The sequence below is a fragment of the Peromyscus maniculatus genome, chromosome 4 (assembly GCF_049852395.1).
Source record: "Peromyscus maniculatus bairdii isolate BWxNUB_F1_BW_parent chromosome 4, HU_Pman_BW_mat_3.1, whole genome shotgun sequence".
Lineage (NCBI taxonomy): Eukaryota > Metazoa > Chordata > Mammalia > Rodentia > Cricetidae > Peromyscus > Peromyscus maniculatus.
Window position 1 is genome coordinate 82,616,512 of NC_134855.1, and position 17,544 is coordinate 82,634,055.

Genomic DNA, 17,544 nt, shown 5'->3' on the forward strand with positions numbered 1-17,544 from the left:
CCCTTCTTTATTCATAGCTCAGTGTATTTGTACTTCACACTTGATAAAGGTAATATCTCTTTTAAAGTTTTAAAGTTTTTCTCCTTTACAGTTGCTGACATGCTTTACAAATATTTTGTGTCTCAACATTTCACTGATAGAGGATATTATTCATAAATTACAATACTAATAAAGAATATTATAATTTAGTGTTTTTATTCTACCAAAACTAATTATAATGTCTTATTGTGCTTAGTTGGGAAGTTTGTGAAGGATTTCCAGTGAACATTGGCTGCACCAGTCAACAGATCCCTGATTGCTTTGAAAAGGTGGCCTTGGAGAGTCATTTTCTACAGAACAAGGTCAGACCATATGTACTGTAAGAGGGCCTGTTTTACATGTTAGATATGCAGCTATTATACTACGGTTACACAGTGGATGTTTTTAAAAGATCTGTCTTACATATAGAAATTGGTTTTAAAAATGTTTAGGCAGGCAATTTTGTCTACTTCTTGTTAATTAAGTATTTCTAACCTTACATAGTATACAGTGTTCACACTTGTAAATATTCTGTTTGAATTGTGTCATATAAATCCTATTGTTTGTCATAATTTTTCATTCAGGAATAGTTCTTTAGTTAGGATTCTTTAAGAAAGCTTTTCAGATGTCTGCTTTCTTGGGCCAGCCACTTGTGGACAAGCCTGAGTACTTGAATTCAACCATGGACTCACAGGGTAAAAGGAGAGAAATTCTTGCAGATTGTTCTCTGACTGCCACACATGGAAATAAATAAATAATTTAATTAAAACGTTACTTCCTTGTATGTTAGGATCTGCTCTACTTGCTATACTGGTTCAGATCTAATTCATAGCAATCAGACCCACATCTGTTTATCAATTTCTACTTAGAAATTCATCCTCCATAGTATTTGTCAATTGACCTACTGAAGACATTTAAGGTATCTCTGAAGAGGAACAGTTGTCGCACATTTCTTAGATGAAAAACTCTGTGTACGATTGTTATTCACATCAGCCATAAACATTAGTTTTTGAGTAGAAGGAAAAGATGTTTTTTTTTTGTTTTTTTTTTTTTTTTTCGAGACAGGGTTTCTCTGTGTAGCTTTGCGCCTTTCCTGGAGCTCACTTGGTAGCCCAGGCTGGCCTCGAACTCACAGAGATCCGCCTGCCTCTGCCTCCCGAGTGCTGGGATTAAAGGCGTGCGCCACCAACGCCCGGCGGAAAAGATGTTTTGAGCAACAGGTCTGAAGAAAGCAGGACTTCTGCCCCCATGGTCCAAGCCCCTTATTCCTAAGACACACTGCAAAGGACACATTACCTAAACCTGCTTCATTTCTTTTTCTCCATGTTACCCACTGACGCTTTATTATATATAAATGCATGCTGAAAATCTTGCTTTGTTGGTTTGATTTTTCTAGAAGAACAGGACTTGAAATAGTGTAACTATAGAAATGGGGAAAAATATTTCTCATCCTGGCTGATTTGGGTCAAATTTAGAAAATAGTATAGTAACTGGTGCCCATTGTTTAAAGCCATCTGACATTAAGGTGTATCTGCCATAGGTCTCTGTTGAGAGCATAGCATGGAGGTCCTTGTGCCCACACATCTCTAGAGAAACCAGGAATTTTAAGTACACAGGATTGTCATTTCAGTGGGAAAGACAAAAAACCTGTTCTTCTGTCTAGAAAACTGGTAACTAGGAGTGATAAACAGCCTAGTGACCTGCATTATCTATTGGTCCAAGCTATATCAAGCTCTTACAACCAAGACCCAAGATAGCTAGTAATCTAAATGATCCTGATAACCAGAGCCCACCCCCACCAAGTTCCCACAATGAGGACTAGAGGTGGCTAATAGCTCAAATGACCTCTACTCTATCTGTATGACCAAGACCAGACCAGACCCTTCTTTAGATCCTAAAGCTAGTACAAGTAGCTTATCTCTAGAACCCATCTTCTTGGAAGAAATGGCATGTACCCTGAATTGAGTTTCAGTGTAATTATACTTCTTTGTGCATTGGGAATTTTGTTATACCAGGAAACTTTTTTTCAGATTGCACTGAGCTTACATACACTGGGAATAGACCACCTGTTCTTAGACTCCCCGAAGTCTGATCCAGGTTGATGAAGTAGATTCACATGGGGTTTGCTCCTCTGTATGACACCTGCAGAGACTGGGACCCCTCTATCTCTTCCTGTTGGTGTTCTTCATCAGGGTTTTCTTGTTTTTTTTTTTTCCTGTTTAAAATCCTGCCACGTGTCTGACTGTTACCTAACAAAGTTCTCGCCACTGTCACTCTCAGTTGACATCTTCCATCATCTTGTTCCTCCTCTCTGCACCGACATCTGGAATTAGTGAGCTGTGCACCATAGCAAGCTACTGATCTGCTTGCACAGCAGCTTGCATTGTGCCTTGCCTGAGCTACGAATCTCTCACATTCATCCCCTGGCTCAAAAGGTTGTACTCTACATCTTTCCACATAGCTATACCATATCCTCCAAAGGGAAGCTTTGTTTTGTGTTCTCCGAACTACTTTTTTTCTTTCTTTCTTTTGAAAACACTTCTTAGAGTTTGTGATTTGATGTAAGTATTTGCCTTCCTTGGCTTCTGGTTTTCTGGGTAGAGAATTCTTGGGATACAGATAATATGTGTAAATGCCAATACAGAATCCAGAGTGACATATATACGCACAAACATACAGACACATTGTGTGTGTGCGTTAGACTTTTGAGATGGGGTTTCATGTAGCCCCAGCTGTCTATATCCTCTATGTATTAGTGGAATTATATTGTTCATCTGTTGCATTGTGCGAACACTCCACATCCTGCTGCACCCATGTAGATCCCCCTGCCTGGATCTCAACCTCTTCTTCTTTCTTTTTTCTTTTTTGTCACCACAGTCTAGTCATCTCTGTCTCTCTTGTGCCGTGTCCTAGCATGGAGTCTGGCATGTAGTTGGCATTCAATGATGCTCTTGAAATCTTGCCCATCATCCTGGCCCCATCTGGCTTGTAGCAGCTTCAGGAAGTCTATCTTTACCTCACCCCTTCCTTAAACTATACATGATATTTCTGGTATTGATAGCCCCAGAAAATTTCTAACAGTATAGCATTGAATTAGCTACCATTGTATTATTACTATTGCTATTACTTGAATGTGTTGTAGGCATATGTATATAGTTGTGCTTACCATGCATGTGTGGAGGCCAGAGGTCTACCTTGACTGTCTCCCTCTATTGCTCTTCACCTCATTTTAAAGGAAAAGGTCTGTCACTGGACCCATAATGTGATATTTTTGCCTAGACTGGGTGGCCAGCAAGCAACTGGAATCTATATCTCTTTTCTCCTCAATCCCAGTTCAGGGTATCCTGGGAGCAGGAAGGGTACAATGTTAGGTTCTATTGAAAATGTTGAGATCAGTCAAGTTTTAGTTCAACAGTAGGGAGTTGATTGGCCATTCTTTCCCAGAAGGCATTGGGAGTGTTTGATTAGAGCTGAGATCTGATACAGTGTTAGGAAGATGGCTCAGGAGGCTTTTGTCTTATCCTCTCTGCTAGACCACAGGTCCCTCAAGGACAGGTCCTGATCTTGCTTGTGTCTACTTTAATATCTGCATGTACAAAGTTAAGTAAACTCAAGCAAGTTGATGAGCTAATTAACTCACTTGACAGAGAACACTTCAAACTTAAATGGGAAAAAAGATATCAAAAAGACAGTAGGAAAAGGAGGCAGAAAGGGGCTTTTCTCTCACCTGCTCTGTCCAGGTGCTACTTTATAAGATGGCATACACTCTAATGCTAAGAAGGGACATACAACAATCTGTGAGTATTTATTATTTATTAACTGGACCTCATGATCCATTGAAATGAGAAAATATTCACCTTAAATAAATGTTCTCATACTAGTTTTGAAAGAATACATTGATTTTGAATAAAACTCAACCAGAACAGTAGAGTGAAAAAGCAAGACCTTGATTAATCTCTCAGCAAGGAGATGCTTTTGAGGTGGTGGCCGGGAGGGGGGCTCCGTCTTTGCTGTGAAACCTTTAAATCCTTTCAGTAAAGTGTCCCCAATTACTTACAGAGAGGTGACCAGCGTATTGGGAATAGTAATTTAATAACTTGAAAAGTAGTACTCTAAAGGTGGGTACAGGCAGAGGTGACAGGCATCTACAGGACATTTTATTGTGGAATCTTGGTGCTCACTGAGGTAAAGAAGACACTAAGAGGATTACAACAGGGGTTGAGAGAAGGGAAAGAAAAGCCAATATTCCCAATGCATAGGTTTTAAAATTGGCTGCAGATAGAGATGTCATTGCCCAACCCCTGACTGTTCTTTTAAATCTCTTATTGACAAGTAAAACCTTTCCTACAGAGAAGTATCTGGAACATACAATCCCCATTTGCAATGTGGGCGACCACTGTAACCCAGACAATTACAGCCTGTTGCTCTTTTATCCATTTCAAAACCAGGATTGGAAGCCACTAAGAGTTGGCAATTTGGCACATACATATTTCAAAGACTCCCCTACTGCTGCTCATGTTGGCAACATTTGTAGATTGATTCAGCTTTAGAGCAATCAAATTATATGTTTCTATAAAATGGATGAGATTTAAACTTCAATATAAAAAATGTGAAAAGAATAACTAGATTAATGGCTGGTTATGGGATAGCAGAGAAGAAAAGCATGGCCTCCAGTGTCTGGCACATCTTAAACTTGACAAAATGGAAAAGAAACTTATTTTGTTCCTGCTCTTTCAGAAGTTGTTGACTTTACAGGTGTCAGAGTGTCTTCATTACAATGTTCTTAACAAAAATATCAAGGAAATGACCAGTTTTTCATTTTAGAGTCATGTCATATTTCTTACAAGTTAATTTGTAAATTCTGATCTTATTGATACCCGCAGAATGCATCCATAACTGTTAAACATATGATTATTCTACAATTAATCATTGGTCACAAGGAGGCTGGACAAAGATAAACAGTTGCTTGCAACATGGGACTTTAAATCAATTCCCCAGTTTCTTTCTTGTCTTGAGACCATGTGGTTGTTTGAATGTCATTGGCACCCATAATCCCATAATCCCATAATCTCATGGGGAGTGGCACTATTAAGAGGTATGGCTTTGTTGGAGTAGGTGTGACCCTGTTGGAGGAAGTGTGTCACTGTGGTGGTGGGGCTGTGAGTTTCATATACTCAGTATACAACCTAGTCAGTCAGTCAACTTCCTGTTGCCTGCAAGATGTAGGACACTTGGCTATTTTACTTGTAACATGTCTGCCTGCATACCGCCATGCGCCCTGCCATGATGGACTGAACCTCTGAAACTGTAAGTGAGCTATCCTCAATTAAATGTTTTCTTTATAAGAATTGACATGGTCATGGTGTCTCTCCACAGCATTAGTAAATCCTAACTAAGACAGACTAATAATTGGAAGCCACTTAAGTATTGTGTACCTAGATCTTAAGTTTCCTTCCCTGCTTGATTCTGTAGTTATATCTTTGCTGATATTTTCTGCTCTTGGACCTTTTCATTTCTGGGTGGGAATGACTGAGGGGGAATAGCTGATGGAAGGAAAGATATTTCATAACATTTCTTATAGTAATTTACATATAAAATTATTTAACTTAGCACAAAGGTACATCATCAAAAGTGTAACTTTAGATAAAGCTTCTAGGCAGTAAATACTTAGTTCAAATTGTGATCTGTGAGTTTCTCCTTTCCATCCTTGTAGTCTATTTCTTGGTGAACCTGCAGGAGAAGGTAAAGTGGGTATTGAAAGCACACCATCATTATTAATCATCTGGGGGAAAATCAAGGAGTTTGAATTGCCTCAGTATGTCTACATCAGCACAATATATCCAGACAAGGGAGATTATAATGACCCTTTAAAGTAGACCATGAATATAGGCACCCAATTGAATAAACTAGAATTCCCTTTTCAATTTATGGCAGCACTTTACAAGACTTTTCAATACCAGATTGGATATATATGTATTTAGATATCAGACTGAGCACAAATACTTCTCTCCACATGTGCACAGGTACACACATACCCATATATGGCATATTACATTGTAAATTGTTGGAATACTTCTTCCCTTAATTCTAATTTTCACAGATCTTATCTCTCTTGCCCCTTATAAACTATGTACTCTAGAGATAAGCTATTAGACTTAAAAAGTCAAGTTGGGCCATTGAGATAGCTCAGTGGTTAAAAGCATTTGTCATGTGATCCTGATAATGGAGCAGAATCCCCAGAATGTTCATAAAGATGGAAGGAGAGAACCAATTCCACAAAGTTGTCCTCTGTCCTCCACATGTGTGCCACAGCATGTGTGCTCACTCATACTTACACATCATGCACACATGTGCATGTGAACACACAGACACACACAAGCACTAATGAGATAAAAATGAATTTTACAAAGAGATCAAGTTTTTGCATACATTTTGAACTCATTATGGAGATTCACAGGAGGGCATTGATGGGGGAAACATGCCATCCACATCCCCTGGGTTCATTATTAGCTCACACAACTTGTGTTATTATTTATCACATTATACATGTAAATGGCTTCATTGTCTTCATAACCAGATTCTGATGAATCATTTTCATGGGGCTGTGTTCTACAATGCTTTTTGTTTGCTTTGCTTTTTCCTATGTTTCCTGGTGAGCTTGTCTCTTTGGGCATAAGTGAAAACACTGAAAATGAATTTTCTGAAATAATTTCAAATGCAAAAATGAAAAAGAAAAAGACGAGGAAGAAGAGAACAACAGAGCAAGAAGACATAGTCACAGAAGACCCTTAGTGGTGGCTGTCAGTTAAGAGTTGGCAGGATTCCTTCCTTCTACTTTTTTTTTAATAACACAAATGAAGCTTCACTGGTGTGGGTCTGGCTGTGTCTGCCCTGTGTAGAATCGCTTGGGAACTGTCCAGCAAAATATCTCTTGAAGAACAGCATGGTGTTAATACTGGGTGCCAGCCCAAGGCAGAAACAAAGGACCCCCTTGCTCTTCACCAATAAGCCAACTGTTAAAAGATTAAACCATGTTGTGGAGATAACAAGAATTTAGGCGCTGGCAGCAGGTGCTGTACAAAGAAGCAGTTGGCAGCATAGGTCCTCTGTCTAATTCCAGTCAAAACAATCTCCAGCCCAGATACAGAGGGGAGGCTAGGGGACAGAGGCAACTTGGAGTGAAGAGGCTGAGGAGGAGTGCTACTTTAAATGCCGAATCCTGCAGCGATGGCTTAGTAGAATATAGTTTATCATTGTTCAAAACCTGTGGGGGATTCCCTTCTAGAATCCGGCCACTCCTGGCTATCTGGGAGAATACACAGTCGATGCACTGTGAGTCAGATCTGCTTCTGTGCTGAGAAGCAGCTACAAAAGGCATTTTACAACTTTGATTTTCACACAAAGGAGTCGTATGACATTTCTCCCCTTGAGAGAGATCTTTCCTTTCTTACAGAATAATTATCATAATATACCCTTCTCGATTGCTTAAACACATTTCAAAGTATTACTGTATGAATTATTGTTTAATTTGAATATTAAAAAATCATCTTGCTCAGTAAATATATAGTATTGTTGAACTTGTAGACGTTTTAGCATCAGAAAATAATTTAAATGGTTATTAAGGCAGCGTCACTTATCATACTAAAGGTATATGTTGGCATAGCTCTATGATCTTATACATGTTGCTATTTAAAAACTGTGATTACTTGAGGGGGATGTTCCTATAACTTAGGAAGTAAATTGTATTAAGTGTGAAGTAACAGAGTTTCTATAGGTGATATAGGTGGATGGGAATTTAACCATCAAGTCATACCTGAAGGTGCACAATGCCCTCTACATGTACAATGTGATCAACAACACAGGCTGTGGGGTCTGATAATGAACCTTTGAGATAGGCATGGCATGTTCCCCCATCAGTGCCCATTCCTTCTCCAGTGACTCTTTGGGCTCAGAAGTCTTAGTTAATATGTTTTTATTCTCAGGAGAGTATGTAGACTCCCAATTATTCCCCTGCCTTTAACATCTCCATTCTACAGTCCATGATGTCCCCCCATGGTATACCAACCTTTACTAAACCTTGCTGGGATCTAGATCCTGGTGACAGCTTGCGCCATCTCTCTGCTTTCACTTGATGCTTCCTGCAGTTGGGCAGCATTTACCTTTTAACTCTACTGAGAAATTCTAAGACACATGGACTAAAATTACTTTACTTTTGATAGCATCTTGCTCTTTATCATCTATATCAGCTTCATTCTTTAAGAGCTGTAGCACATGACTCCTTCAAGATTCTTCATTTTATTTTTATAACAAAAATGAGCCTGTTTTTGATGCCTCTAATACAATTAAATTATTTGCATAGTGTTTAACATGAAAAATTTTTTCTTTCTGTGTGTGTGTGGGGGGGAACCTTTTTAAAGCATGAGAAATATTTTATAATATCCCATGCCACACAGACAGAATCGTTGCACATCAGTACTGACAATCAACAAATATGAACTGAATTAAATGAGGCTGCATACTGATTTTGAAGACCCCCCCCAACCCATCCTAAAACCCAATGTTCTGGCATGTCTCATTCCTTTTGAGTAAGTGTGTTGAAGAATATTCATTTTTCAGATCATGAGTTAAAAGGGTATCCTTCTCCTTGTGATGCAGGCGGATCCCAATATTGTTCTTTATGCCTCTGTATCCATCAGAAAGCACAGTTCCTCAAGGAGGGAAGTGAACAGCAGGAACCAGAAAGTGTCCTGGCCTGCAGCCAGCGTGTGGCTGATCACCAAGGTACCTAGGCGCATCTGCTCTTACCAAATGACTTCTCCTTGTTTGCTGCCACGTTGTGCTGCTCCAGAAACTGGGGCCCTCTTGCATCTAAGCATGCAAGTGAAAGCATGTTAAATTGCGGACTATTAAGAACATCTTTTCTGCTCTTAGTGTTCTCTAATGCAGAAGATTTATGTAGATCACCAACAGGTACTCAGTATCCTTTTAGACATCCTGATTAGTTTACTCCTCATAGTATGCTTAAACCAAACACAGAGCTTATATGAACCCCAGAGACTGGTGGTTTTTCATGACAGGTGTCTGAGTCTTCATTGTTGATCTTTACCATCTCAGCATCACTTGGCCTAATAGATTAACACCATATTATGATTCTTCATACATGTTATCAAGGACAGTTTTAAAAGAAGATTCTCAGTATAAAATGTGAACAGTTAATAATCTATGTAGGAAATCTTCATTTTTCTTTATTAATTTATAATTAGATCTGACATATATGAGGAAATATAATTGCCTCCTACCCTTTTACTATTAAAATACTGCTTGCAAATACATATTTTATCTGGAAAGAGATGGCACATCTTATGTTTGTTCTTTTATTTTTCTTTGCCACCATTCACATTAGGATGCTCTACTGCTGTCTAAACATTTCGAGTCACATGAAACCATCCAATTAAGTTTGGTGACACTTAATCTGTGATGGTGGGGAAAGACATTGAAACCATTTCTCACATAAAATCCCGGATTACCCTGGTTATTCTATGATTCTCTGATAGACAAGAACAAACTTACAGAAATTAAGATATGAAGGTACTAAGATACAATGTTCATTTCAGATAATAATATAGGACCATGTTGGGTGAGATGTACCGGATGTCTGTGCCCAACCTTAAGATCCTATTAACCATTAGTTCTTTTTACCTTGTTTTCAGCATTATGTTAGCTTTTTACTTCTGTTAGTGTTAGAATATATCTGAGAAAGCAACGAGAGGAGGAAAGATTTGTGTTAGTTCATGGCTTTACAGATCCCAGTCCATGGTCAGCTGGCCCCAAGTCCAAGACAAGGCAGAACATCATGGCTGAAGGACACAGCAGATGGACAACTGCTAGCCTCATTGCAGTCAGGAAGTAGAGACAAGAAGGGACCAGGGACAGCATCCACCCTTCAAAGGCAGTTCTCAGGGAACTGCTTCTTCATCCAGATTGTATTTCCCAATGCCACATATGTAAACTATGAATCCACCATGGATTTATTCATGATTAGACCAGAACCTTTTGATCCACTCACTCTTCGGTGATTAGATCCACAAGTGGGGACCAGGCCTCATACATGAGCCCGTTGAGGACATTGTACATCATAACCATAGCATTTACACAGTTTAAGAAACCGAGGCTAGTGACAACAAGGGAAGGATTGTTGGTCTGACTTTATAAATTAAGCTTTTCTTCTGTATTACAAAACCGGCTTTGTATCTGATCAATCTGTGAACATGCTAGGAGTGTCTTCCCCCTAGCCCTGCCACAGAATAGCTGGGTGACCGCCATCTAAGCACACGTGGCATGTAGAATTAGGACTCCTCATCCTAAATGAAATGGATTAGGTGCTACGGAAGGCCAGTGTTCAAATCTTAGATGGTCTTTTAATAATAAAAAAAAAAAAAAACCTGAGCCAGATATCAGGATGAGAGCTGAAAGATCAGAGAAGTAGAACAGCCAGCCAATAGTTCTTACCTCTACGAAATTCTCAGTCTAAAGAGTGAGTTCCTGTTTCCTCACGCCTCTTATAGCTTTCTCTGCCCTGCCATATTACTTCCTGGGATTAAAGGCATGTGTCTTTCCCAAGCAAAGACATGAGATCTCAAGTGCTAGGATTAAAGGTGTGTGCCACCACTGCCTGGCCTCTATGTCTAATCTAGTGGCTGGCTCTGTCCTCTGACCCTCAGGCAAGTTTATTAGGGTACACAATATGTCACCACAGAAGGCCCCTTTCTAAGTCTCATCTTCTGTCATTTCATGGTATTTATTTCTAGACTCTCGCTATACTATACAACTTGTATTTGTAATATTTCCTTAAAGTGATTGCAATTCTTGCCCCAAGAGTGCACTTTTCCTGGACTCTTTGTGAGGCCCAGAGAAAGTGATTTGAGGACACTGAAACACAGTTTCTTTAACTGTAAAATGGAGTTAGTCATGCCTTCCTTGCAAAGTTACACCAAAGTAGAAATCAGAAAATAGGTCTGCTGTTGTGGCATGACATCTGATATAGAGGATGCTCAACAATGTCTTTTTTCCTCTCTGCAAGCCTTTCCCTTTTCTGTACAGACAAACACATTTACACATGCAAGGATTGCAAGTACTTATTACCACCCAAATTGTTTACAGATACGTTTTCCAGGTCACCATGTATTTCTGTTTTACACAACAAAAACCTGAAAAGCAAAAGTTATATGCTATAAAGGAAACAAGAAAAAAATCAATGTACATAGAAACTTCCCCTTTCTGCCTTTAACAATAAGTCCCTTTCTGTGATATAATATAGAATTTTGCATGCCATCATCCCCAGTGGGTATGTATAAATCTCTCTGTCATTGTAATTCATTTAAAATGAGCTAATTCACTAAATAGGAAAATTATTATTAAATAATCATTTTACAATATTCTAAGTTAATTTTCTTGACAGAGAATGCTTACATTTAAGACAAAGAGGTCATGGACTACCACCTCCGTACAGTTTTAACCTATGGTATTAAGACCCAGAGTAAAACTTTAAATTGATATGAAGGTTGAGGATTTGTTCCAATCCTTTCAGTTCACTGCACGTGTTTGTCTGTGCATACTGATTTCAAGGAAGCTCTGTAGTTATAACTCTAGCAAGTGACACGTGATGGACCCCAAGTCACTACACTGTGAAATATGCACAGAAAAGAAGGACAAATGAAGATATCAAGGTCTGTTTTATTTTGCGTTCAACTGTAAAATGCCACCCTTGTAGGCCAGAGGATCGCTTCTTCTGAGTAGGGCTCACTGACTGCTAAGTTGTGGGTAGTATTTCACTTTGAGCCACTGTTAATATCCAGGCTTATCCAGGCATAATGACCTCACTATTTGTGACACATTGTTGAATTTTCTGGTTCTTTTAACTTATTTAGACCTTTTTCTCCCTTCCCTTTCATTGGAAGAGTGGGATGATCCTGAACAGAGCTATAACTCAAGGCTGCCTGGCTGTTGGTCATCCAGTCAGAGTCAAGAGCACCCAGGGGACATCACTGGAAGGATATAAATTACTGCTACAGAAAAGGTAATGCTTCTAAGTGATCTGGCTCAAAACAACACATTTTAATTTTGCAGATTCTGAGCAGATGTATGGAGATGTTTTTCTGGCTTGGATAGAACAATCACGAGGCATTTAAACCTTATATTAACATTTCTATTTTAATCTAGAAGAATCTTGAAAATTTATGTCACTTAGTTTAGTAGTATGCTAAAAAGAGAAATATTGAGTTCAAATGTTTCTATGCAGGTAACAAGCCACATGAGCTTTACTCTGTGAGCTCCAGGGCTCCTTGCGTTGTGTCCATCTTTATTGTAAATTAGAAAACTTAAATTAGCATGTGTGCTTTTAACTTTTTCTCCAATTTTTGAACATGAAATACTGTAAAAGTAAAATTATGGAGATGAAACAATGGCTGACTTGGAATGGGCCAGAATAGCCTCTGTCTATCATATTTTTTTCTTACAGAAGATATGGTTGGAATTTTTTTTAAATAAAAGTTTAATTTTTTTAAATTAAAAAAAACCACTGAGGCAGAAAGTTGATTTACATATAATCACCTAGAAGGATTGTTTTCAAGATTCTTCCTTCCTTCCTTCCTTCCTTCCTTCCTTCCTTCCTTCCTTCCTTCCTTCCTTCCTTCCTTCCTTCCTTCCTTCCTTCAGACAAGATCTCTCTATCCTCTAGTTCTGGCTGTCCTGGAACTCACTATGTAGATTGGGCTGGCCTCAAACTCTCAGAGCTCTCTCAGCCTTTGCCTCCTGGGTGCTGGGATCAAAGATATGCTCTACTTTTGTAGCATGCATCACATTTGATTTAACATAAGATTGACAAGAACAAGCATTGTTGTATTTTAGTACATAGAGAGTCATGATTTAGATAGTTTGGCTGGATAAGGACGTACATAGAGATGAAGCCAGAATCATGATACTTAGGCATCAGGGAGGCTGACCCAGCTGTGTATGCAGAAGGGAAAATGTAACATGAAAAGCAGTCTGTCCAGCAGGCATAACGTACCACACAGTGATTAAAAATACCGTCTACAGAGTCAAATTTCTAGGTGTAAACTCTGGCTGCACAACTTACTCTCACAACAGCCATGCACTTCTGCCCCAGATACCATTCTGATTTCTCAAGGTTTCATTGCTACATTTAAATCTCATGTCAGTCTGGTAAGGTGATTATCATGATTATCTGCACTGAAGTTCAGAGACAAATCTCTAGTTCAAGGTCATACCTTTAGATGGCTGCACAGGAAAACAAACTCAAGCAGTCAGTCTCTAACCCGAATATGGGCTCTTAGTCACGACGCCTCATGTTTAATAGGACACAGTCAAGTCAGATAATTGACAGCAAGTGTCTGGTGTTGTAACCACCTTAGAAGTTGGGGGTGGGTGGGGGAAAGGCACACAGGAAAAGGAAATATCAATGTTTTTAAAATCATACATTTTTATCATGGAATTTCTGTGAGTGTGTCTTACTAGGCAAATCACTTTTCTCTTTTAGCTTTTACAGTTATACCTAATGCTGTAACTAGGATTGATGGATGGATGGATTTAAATGCTGTCTCTGAATCCCCAGTGCTAGGGGTACAAGTGCACGTCATGGTGCCTGACTTTTTATGTGGTGCTTGTCATCAAACTTAGTCCTTATGGTTGCATTGGAATCACTTTATTGCCTGAGCAGTCTCCATACCTTCTTTTTTAAATTTTATTTTATACTTTAATTTAATTTTACATACCAGCCACAGATTCCCTTGTTCTCCCCACTCCCACCCTCCCTTCCCCGCAGTCCACCGCCCCCCATTCCTATCTCCTCCAGGGCAAAGACTCCCCTGGAGATTGAGTTCAACCTGGTAGATTCAGTCCAGGCAGGTCCAGTCCCCTCCTCCCAGGGTGAGCCAAGCATCCCTGTATAAGCCCCAGGTTCCAAACAGCCAGCTCATGCACTAAGGACAGGTCCTGGTCCCATGCATGGATGCCTCCCAGACAGTTCAAGCTAATCAACTGTCTCACTTATCCAGAGGGCCTGATCCAGTTGGGGGCTCCTCAGCTATCTGTTCATTGTTCATGTGTTTCCATTAGTTTGGCTGTTTGTGCCTGTGCTTTTTCCAATCTTGGTCTCAACAATTCTTCCTCATACAAACCCTCCTCTTGCTCGTCAATTGGACTCCTGGAGCTCCACCTGGGGCCTGGCCATGGATCTTTACATCTGCTTCCCTGAGTCATTGGATGAGTTTTTTAGCACGACAGTTAGGGTGTTTGGCCATCTTATCACCAGTGTAGGTCAGTTCGGGCTGTCTCTCAATCATTGCCAGTAGTCTATTGTGGAGGTATCTTTATGGATTTCTGGGGACCTCTCTAGCACTTTGCTTCTTCCTATTCTCATGTGGTCTTCATTTATCATGGTCTCTTATCCCTTGTTTTCCCTCTCTGTTCTTGATCTAGCTGGGATCTTCTGCTCCCCTAAGCTCTCTTTCCCTCGACCCTTGCCCTTCATTACCCCCACTCACATCCAGGTTGTTCATGTAGATCTCATCCATTTCTCTGTCATTGGGCGATCCCTGTGTCTTTCTTGGGGTCCTGTTTTCTAGGTAGCCTCCCTGGAGTTGTGAGTAGCAGTCTAGTCATCTTTGTTTTACATCTAGTATCCTCCTATGAGTGAGTACATATCATACCTTCTTAAAGATTTTTTTTTATTCTTTGACAATTCATAGACGTATACAATGCATTTTAGTCATACCTTTCCCCAACTCCTTCCCTCCAATTCCACTTGGCCCTCTTTGCCAATATATTTCCCCTCTAGATAGTCCTATTTTTTTAATTAGCACTGAGCCCAGCCACTGCTGTATTTATGTACATGACTGTGGATTAACTAGTAGGACATGGACAACCTGCCAGTGGCCACCCCTCAAAGAAAAGTGACTCTCATGTAGTCACAATCAACTGTCAATGTCAATATCTCTTCAAGTAGGGGTGGGGTCTCCATGCTGGGATTTGTAACTGGCTTAATCTTGTGCAGGTCTTACGTAGGTAACCATAGATGCTGTGTGTTCATGTGTGTAACAGCCATGTTCTACCCAGAGGACATCCTTTCATAGTGCTCTTCCCTCTCCTCTGGTTTTTCAGTTCTTTCTGTTCCCTGTTCTACCATATTCCTTGAGCATTAGTGGATAGATGTTTATATAGGTGTCCCATCTGTGGTTGAAGATGTACAGCTGCTTATTCTCAGCACTTTGAACAGTCATGAATCTCTGAATTAACCACTACCCATTACAAGGAGAGGCATCTCTCCCCAAGGTTGAGAACTGAACAAGTATGTGGATAAAAACATAAATATTTAGAAAACAGTTTGACAGCGTGTTTACTAAGCAAAGCAGCATTAAAGGATTTCCCCTTGAGCCTATGACTTTGCTAGCCAGAGGTTTTGACCATGTTTACAGCACAAGGCATCAATTCCTTCTAATGGAGCAGATCTCACATTCAATCCAGAGTGGTTGGTACCCATCCAGTCTTGCCACTATTGCCCCAAGGGGTACATCTTTCCTGGTAGGTCATATTTGTAGCACTTAAGAGCCAGTATCAGGTAAGACCGTTGATGTCTTTTCTCCCCCAGCATCCTGCATAGTACCTTTCAGCACTGTGAATATTATCCAGGAGGGAGAGGGTTTCCTGGTTAGAGGATATTGATTTCTCTATGTTTGCATCCAAAGTGAGTGGTGCTCCCTAAAGACATTGCTTTTTAAGGGAACTGCATAGTGATCAGAATAGTCTATATTCTACCAATAAAACAAATCTCAACAACTCTAACAGAGTTCAAATAAGATAAAATATATTCTTTGACCATATAGAGTTAAATTAGTTATCAATAGCAGAAGGGGACAGCATTTAGCTCAATGGTAGAATGTATAGATGCAATCCCCAGCATATATTGAAAGAAGAAAAGAGAAATGAACTCAAAAGGATAAAGTTTTCTGTGATATCTCCAAATATTTAGACATGAAGTAATACATTTCTAAATACCCCATGCACCAAAGGAGACATTAAAATATAAATTAGTAAGTATTTTGAACTTAATGAAAATAAAACACAAAGATAGGCCTACAATGAAGTGCTATTGTGAATCTAGTAGCATGTCTAATATTCAGAAGACAAAGTTAGAGTATTAATAAGTAGCGCTTTCATCACTCTTAGCTGATGGAAACGGAAAACAATTTGAGAGCGAGTTTAAACTTCTACAGAATATAAACACTTTTCTACTCCATGGCCTGGCTGTAGCAGGAATCTTAAAAGTTCTTATTAATAAAATCAAACCTAAGGCCAGTTATTGGGGTGAACACTGGAAGATCAGAGAGACAGAACAAGCCACAGCTATCTCACCCCACCAGTTCCTCAGCTGGTCCTGTTTCCTCAGACTGGAAGCCTCTGAGTCCTCATCCAGAATGAATCCCAGCTGAACTGTGCTGCTTCAAAGCCTAAAAGCTTAACCAGCCGAATGCTTAACCAGCCAAATGCTTCTAGTTTCTGGTCCTCACGCCTTATATACCTTTCTGCTTTCTACCATCACTCCCTACGATTAAAGGCTTGCTTCCTGGGATTAAAGGCATGAGTCACCATGCCTGGCCGTTTCCAATGTGGCCTTGAACTCACAGAGATCCCAGATGGCTTTCTGCCTCTGGAATGCTAGGATTAAAGGCGTGTGCTATCACTGCCTAACTAGTGGCTTTTCTGTTCTCTGACCCCAGATAAGTTTATTAAGGTACACAATATTTTGGGGAACACAATACCACCACATTTCCTCTCTTTTTGTCTAAAGTTAAAGAAAGCTTATAACTAATACAAGAAAAACTATCCAATAAGTATATACAATATATACAGCCAAAAATTACATTAATGATGTCTAGCGCATTAACATTTGACAGATTTAGATAAAAACTCCATTATATATATTAACAATGTCCAGTCCAGTAACATCTGATAAACTCAGACCAAAAAAATTTTCATTACTTATCTTATTTAAAACAAGTCGTTCCTTTTTAAAAGTAGATTCTGGCCAGGCGGTGGTGGCGCACGCCTTTAATCCCAGCACTTGGGAGGCAGAGCCAGGCGGATCTCTGTGAGTTCGAGGCCAGTCTGGGCTACCAAGTGAGTTCCAGGAAAGGTGCAAAGCTACACAGAGAAACCCTGTCTCGGAAAAAACCAAAATAATAATAATAATAATAATAATAATAATAATAATAATAAGTAGATTCCATTATCTCCCTTTTTATCTTATCATATCCATATTCTCTCTTTTTTCTTTTCATAATAGATTCAGTAGTCTACCTTTTGTCATTTTTATATCTTCCCCTTTTTCTTCAGTGTAGATTCAGTGATCTACCTATTTATCCTCTTATTTCTTTATCTTTTTTCTCAGAGTAGATTCAATGATCTATCTCATATCTTATTCTCTCTCTTTTTTTTCTTTTTGGTTTTTCA

General features: G+C 39.4%; 1 protein-coding gene across 10 annotated transcripts in view; it reads left to right on the forward strand.

Annotated features, from left to right (window-relative positions):
- The window catches only part of Dcdc1 (doublecortin domain containing 1), a 404,056-nt gene that overhangs the window by 214,643 nt on the left and 171,869 nt on the right, over positions 1-17,544 (forward strand). For all 10 annotated transcript variants that reach the window (XM_076570234.1, XM_076570233.1, XM_042275867.2 and 7 more), the window contains 3 exons: positions 236-341; positions 8,674-8,799; positions 11,976-12,094. In XM_076570234.1, the coding sequence (XP_076426349.1) occupies positions 236-341; positions 8,674-8,799; positions 11,976-12,094 (351 nt within the window). The remainder of the gene's footprint in view (positions 1-235; positions 342-8,673; positions 8,800-11,975; positions 12,095-17,544) is intronic.